General features: G+C 40.4%; 1 protein-coding gene across 1 annotated transcript; it reads right to left on the bottom strand.

Annotated features, from left to right (window-relative positions):
* Positions 1 to 4683: 4683 nt before the first annotated feature.
* LOC107774778 (small ribosomal subunit protein bS1m-like) lies at positions 4684 to 5289 on the bottom strand. Its single transcript, XM_016594421.2, has one exon. It carries the CDS (start codon positions 5287 to 5289, stop codon positions 4684 to 4686), a length of 606 nt encoding a protein of 201 aa, XP_016449907.1.
* Positions 5290 to 6291: the final 1002 nt, after the last annotated feature.

Genomic DNA, 6291 nt, shown 5'->3' with positions numbered 1-6291 from the left:
AGGGTTGATAGGATAGGTGAAAGATAATTGTTTGGGATCTAACTCTAGATAATTCACTTCTAATGTTCAAGTGAGTCTCTCGAATTCACTCAATTATTAGTTCAAACGTTCAGCAAAAACTCCTCTCTCGATTAAGTTTTAACCTCACAAGATGAACCAATTTAAGCACGTGAAGATATGCAAGAATGCGTAGTGGATTGGTCTTTAGGAGAATCTCTCTTGATTATCCTCCTAACTAGGTTTAATCAATGGTTCAACTAGTCTCTTTCGATTACTAAGAAAAATTAATGAACTCAACCACTAATATAATGCAAAGATATCACAAGTTATTCCTCTCTCGATTACATGAACAAGTGAATATAGATGCAACAGTTAAATCATCCAAAAATGCTTCAATACATAAAACTAGAGTTATAATCCACAAACAATCATCAATACACCAAATCCATAAAACCCTAAAGAGAACTACTCCATAAACATGGAGCAATTCATCACAAATATAATTAAAGTATAGAAAATCATAAATTCGATCCAAACGCGGGTCTTGAGTGAGGATGGAATGATGAAATCCTTGTGCTTTTGCTCGTCCAACTCCTCCTTGACTTCCTTAGGTCTAAAGTATGTCAAAAGTCCAGAAAATAATATTCTTCCATGTACTTATACCAAGTAGGATCGGGCCCAAACGAAATCACCATTTCCTAGCTGAAATATGAAAACTTGAAAACTTAATGCTTTTCATGCGTCGCACTATGCTACGCCCAGTGCGTCGTATTAGTGCAATTTTTTCGGTCTTAAACTCTCTGAACTTAGCTTGTCTGAAAAACTTTTGTACTGATGCTACGCAATATACCTAGCATTAGTATATTTTTCTATCAGACCCAAAAATTACAAGCCTCTGAACTTCTCAAATTTTTGACGCGCATTTGCACTGATGCGTCGCACAGTGCTACGCATGGTACGTCACATTAGTGCATTTCCTCAAAGTGCTGCTTCTTCCTTGATTTTTGGCGTCCAGAAGTGATCCTCAACCCCCGAACACGATCCCGGCTTAATCCCTTGGACTCCAATTATTTGATTTAGATCCACAACATCTACATAACTCGAAATCATTCCTACAAGGCATAAAATACGCAATAAGTGCAAAATACTAGCAATTAAAGCTCAACACAAGTAAAGTGCAGTGAATTAGAGTGTAATAAGCGACTAAAATATAAGATTATAGCCTACCATCAAGGGATACTACGAGCCCTCTACCCCATGCATCTAATAAGCTCGCGTGGTTCACCGATTCCACCGAATAGACCAAAAGAGTGATTCAGTCGATACATAGGTGCGCTTGAAGTGGGGGGTGTACTGTTCCTATTGGGTTGGGCCCTTCCCCATATGGCCCCACCGTCGGGGCATAAGCGCCCTCTTACTACCCATATGCAAGGCGTCATCTTAGCCTTCCCTGACCAGGATCACTCTCACACCTGTAGCATTCGTGATTGTGTAAGGCCCCGTAAAAGTTTTCCTAAAAATCCAGATTACTCGATGCCAAAGTAAGAGCCCTCTTTATGGATTGAATAGTACGCTGGGGAGTTGAAGGAAAATGTTGTGCAGAATTAGGTATTTCAGCGGCCCATTCTGCGGCCTCAGAACCACTCTACGAACCGCAGACTGGTCACAGAGTGGGGCAGTTTTCTGGGGCATTTTTTATGTCAATTTCACGGCCATTATGCGACCACATAATCGTTTTACGGGCCGCACTCTTGTCGCATATCCCGCTATGGGATTTTTTGGAGGGAGGTTCTACGTTATATTATGCGACCGCAGAACCGTTCTGCGGTGCATTATGCAACCGCAGAACAGGTCTGTGGGCCGCATAGTGACCGCAGACTAGGTCAGTTTCTTTTCAGTTCTAGCACCCAGATTTCGCGGTCATTTCGTGGACCGCATAACCACTATGCGATCGTATATGCAACCGCAGAACCCGTTTCGGAGCTTCATTTTTGGGGTTTTAAACCCGACCCTATTCCGTTAAAACACTTGCCTTGGACCATTTTGATCATATTTTCTGATATTTTAGAGTGGGAGAGAGGGTCCTATAGGGAGGAAGTGATCTTCATCAAATTGCTATTCAATTCTCACTTAAAACCTTGAAGATTATCAAGAGAGGCACCTAGGTCTTCTTCCTAAGAGGTAAGATTCTATCACTCAAATTCTTAATTTCAAAATGTAACTAGAATGGGCCATTATTAAGGTAATTCATGGGGATGGGAGTGCTTACCTTGCATGCATATGTTCCTAAGGTATGTGTGGAGGTTGTGAATTAAAGATAGAAAAGAATGGGGTGTGGGTTGGTGGAGTCTTTCATAAAAAGGGCCATGAAACCTTAATACACACACCGTGTTTGATAGAATACTCAAGGAAGCTAGAATTATGATCGTTTTCCTAATTTTGGGTTCAATTTTGCTTTATTGCTAAAATAGGTTGAAGTTGCTAATATTCCGGAACATATTAGAGTTTTAAGAGGCTCAATTGAGGTATGTTGGCTAAACCCCTTCTTCTTAGAATCGAATCCCACGGTGTTCATGAAATTGGTGTAAGACCCAAATTGATCATTACAGAATTGTCTATTCCTAATGTACTTGTGTTGAAGGATGTATGTTCGATAATTATTCTAAATGCTTCATCATGTTATCTTGCCATTTGAGGATGTGTTCAAAATGTGGAACATATGTTAGAAATGTTAAGACTTCATCTCAAGATCGAAATAAAGGTTGTTATGCCAAATTGTATGAAAAGCATCTATGTGCCTAAGATTCTCAAAGTGCTAATATGTGAATTTAATGTCTTTAATGGGAAGTCTTATTGTTGTTGATAATGATAATGATAGTTGAATATGAAAAAAGGGAACTGGAACTACGAATTACGGCCAAGTACCAAGAATGATTTTGTAATCGTGATCACCAATGCCAATGAATCGAAAGGATATGAAAGAAGTACGATGTGAGATAATTGAAATTGTGGTTATGGTTGATGTCTCAAGTGAGACGACCTAGCCGATCGGGTCGTGATCGGATTCCATGTCGCACACATGGTGGTGATTGTGCTGAAAATGATAATTGACATTGTGGTTATGGTTGATATCTCAAGCGAGACGACCTAGCTGATCGGGTCGTGATTGGACTTTGTGTAAGAACACTGCGGTATTGTGGATTGTGGCATATCGGCACTAAAAACCATCCTATCTAATAACGTAGAAATTGACTTGAAAACTTATGTGATCTTTAACTTGATGTTTTAATATTATTTGAAGCTCTTATTGAATTCTTGACTCTTTCTCTTGTATCATTATTCATTCTATTGATATGGTGTTTAGATATACATACTAGTGCTATTCGATGGTACTAACATCCCTTCTGCCGGAGGTGCTGCTTCTTTAAATGGATGCAGGTGGTTCCATAGCAGACAGTATTAATCACATATAGTGCTGCATCTTCTTCCCAACGGACTCGGTGAGCCCCATTTCATTCCAGGGTCAAGTATTGTACCTTTTTGTTTATATTGTGGTCGCTTTTGAGGTATAGTCGGGGCCTTGTTGCCGGCATCATCTTTACTCTCTTTTGTATCTTTAGAGGCTCCGTAGATACTATGTGGGTTGTATATGGGTGTTGGGAATATTAAACAAGTTATGTTGTGTTTGATCACTTGTTCTATTCAAACTATAAGAAATGTGTATTTTGAGACTTAAAGGCGCAATGACTAAAGAAATGATTTAGGATTGTATCAATGGGCTTCCTACTGTATAATTAATAAAATCACATCTTTTCTTGATCATGGGTGAATTGGGTAGAAAGTATCTAACAGGCTTGCTCGGTCGGGTTCACTCGGTTGAGCGTTGGTCATGCTTCTAGAGGTTTGGGCATGACAGATTGGCCTCCTCAATTGTGTATCGATTGAAAGGCAAGGCGGCACAGCCCCCAACCAGTATGTCCCCCTCTATTCCCGACATGCTATGGTACCCTGGAGTGGGTAGGAGCGGGTCAATTCCGTATCTCTGTGGAGCAACAGCCACGTCCGGATCTGATCTATTTACTCGGCAATTCATCTAGTGCCTTTACGGTCGCCAAAGAAGATCCAAGAAGCATTAAACATTTTCGATGAGATCCATGGAGCAATTCTTAGATAAAAAAGCACTATCTCCCAGTGCGACTTCATAAAAAGCAATCAAAGAGAAGATCGAAGAGAATGAAACGCACGTAGTGGTTATTATAGCGGTTCCTTCTTTTCCTAGAAAATGTCCGAAACAACCTGGTACAAAACTACCGATCAGGGGTAAAAATATGATAAGTAGATACATAATTTTGAGTGTGATCATACAATCAAAAATCAGACAATGACAAAGCGGCTTTTGATTGAGTGATAAATTGATTGACGATGGAACGAAGAACGAAACTTTACGATAGCTTTTTCATAGAGGTTCACTTGCATCACATCATCTTCAACCGACCTCCACCCGAGAAGCCCATGTGATCCTCTTTATATATACCATTAAATCCCAATTTCAGAGATACCATATCAGCCCTATCATCACTAATCCTAGGTTATAAGGGGACACTAGGCATCGATATTCAAAAAGTTCTCTCTTTTTTTTGTCAGCGGATTTCGCTCATCAAGTTCTTCTTTGATTTGCCGTTGTTAGAAGACCATAATATTCATCTTTTTGGGGTTAATGTTCTCAATGGTGAATCGATCATTTGATATCCTTTTCCTTCTGCATCGGAATGGAAGAAAAGTAATGAAACATGCGATGGCTACTGAATAACCTCCTTTTACTTTCTCAACAATAAAGCCTTTGACCTTTGTATTTGTTCGCCAAATCTTGTTCAGCTCCATCCAAGCTCGGATTTGTCTGAATCTTTGTGGAAGGAGAAGAAGCGGTTCACCAGCCACTACATTTGTAGATCCCACCAAATCATTAAACCTGGCGTTTTCTCGCTCTTTGATCAATGATTTATCGGCCACTAGATCGATGAAGAATCTCTCTAAAATCTGCTCTTTGATCAGTGATTCACTAGCCACTAGATCCAGGAATCCTACCTTATTCTTAAACCTGGTGGCTCGGTTGATTGGCATTCCTGTAAGCTCATCTTGCATACAAATTTTGGGGGTCCCAAGTCCTGCATCCACCAAGAACATTTCTTCCCTTAAGCGTAAAACATCAGATTGTAAGGCGTTTCCACTACATAAGAAAAAACTGGAATTAGATCTTGGAAATGATCGACTCAAATAGATGCTCAGCATAAGCTTTATTTTTTCTCCTCTTCGTGTTCTATTGATCAGAAGTATCCAGCAGTGCCACGCCAGTAGAAAGAGTATTGCTACTAAGCTAAGATGCTGTTGGGGAACTCGGTATAAGTAATTTTTCGCTTCCGCCTTTCTAGTCTTCAGAATAGCACCCCCTTTTTATTTTCCAATTCCTTCTTTTCTTTCTACTTAAGTGTAGCAATCCAAACTCTTGACATAATATAAAAGAGCACCACAGGCCTGTGTAAACACCACAACAAACTCATGTGGACACTCCTCAGCTCCAGGACAGTCTCTCAAATACACGTGTTGATGTTGTTGACCCGTTTTTCTTTTCTTTGTTGATTCCTCTCAATGAAATTTTCCATGTTGCACTAAGTTACTTACGGATGTATGCATGCGGTCCGAGAACACTTTGGGGTGAACACCCATCCGAACAAGTAGGGCCAATAGTTCAGAATTTAGGACGTAACATTTAACAACACATAAATATTTAACTCAACAAGTGCTCTCTGAACCAAGCTAGAAAGTCTCCTATCACTAGGCTCGCCATCCAACCTGGACTTTTTTTTATTATTCCTACCGGATATCAAAACAAACCATAAGGATTATTTCCAGCCATAAGTTCCCCTATGACATAAGCGCTCTTGGGTGGGGTGGGCCATTCCATCAAATCTTTGACAAGGGGCCCAATCTCGTATTTGATGGTCGGCGTGGCGATAGGCTTCGTTTCTATGACTGCCTTCCTAGCCGTTGAAAGACTGAGCGAGAATGATAAGGGGCGCACAAACAAATAATGTCATTGTTCGGGGATGAGATTCGCCAAGCTGGGGCAAAGAAAGTCGTATGACCCTACCGAAGTACCAAAGGCTTTCGAGGCTTAGACCTCCCTATTACAGGACCTAAAAAAGGCTTTCAGTAGCGCCCTTAGAATGTAATTTGAAGCGCTAGTAGTTGTAGTCGTGGCCATATCAACCCTTTCATTCTTATCACTCTGGA

Source organism: Nicotiana tabacum, chromosome 12 (assembly GCF_000715075.1).
Source record: "Nicotiana tabacum cultivar K326 chromosome 12, ASM71507v2, whole genome shotgun sequence".
Classification (NCBI taxonomy): domain Eukaryota; kingdom Viridiplantae; phylum Streptophyta; class Magnoliopsida; order Solanales; family Solanaceae; genus Nicotiana; species Nicotiana tabacum.
This window is presented reverse-complemented; position numbering and strand designations above follow the sequence as displayed.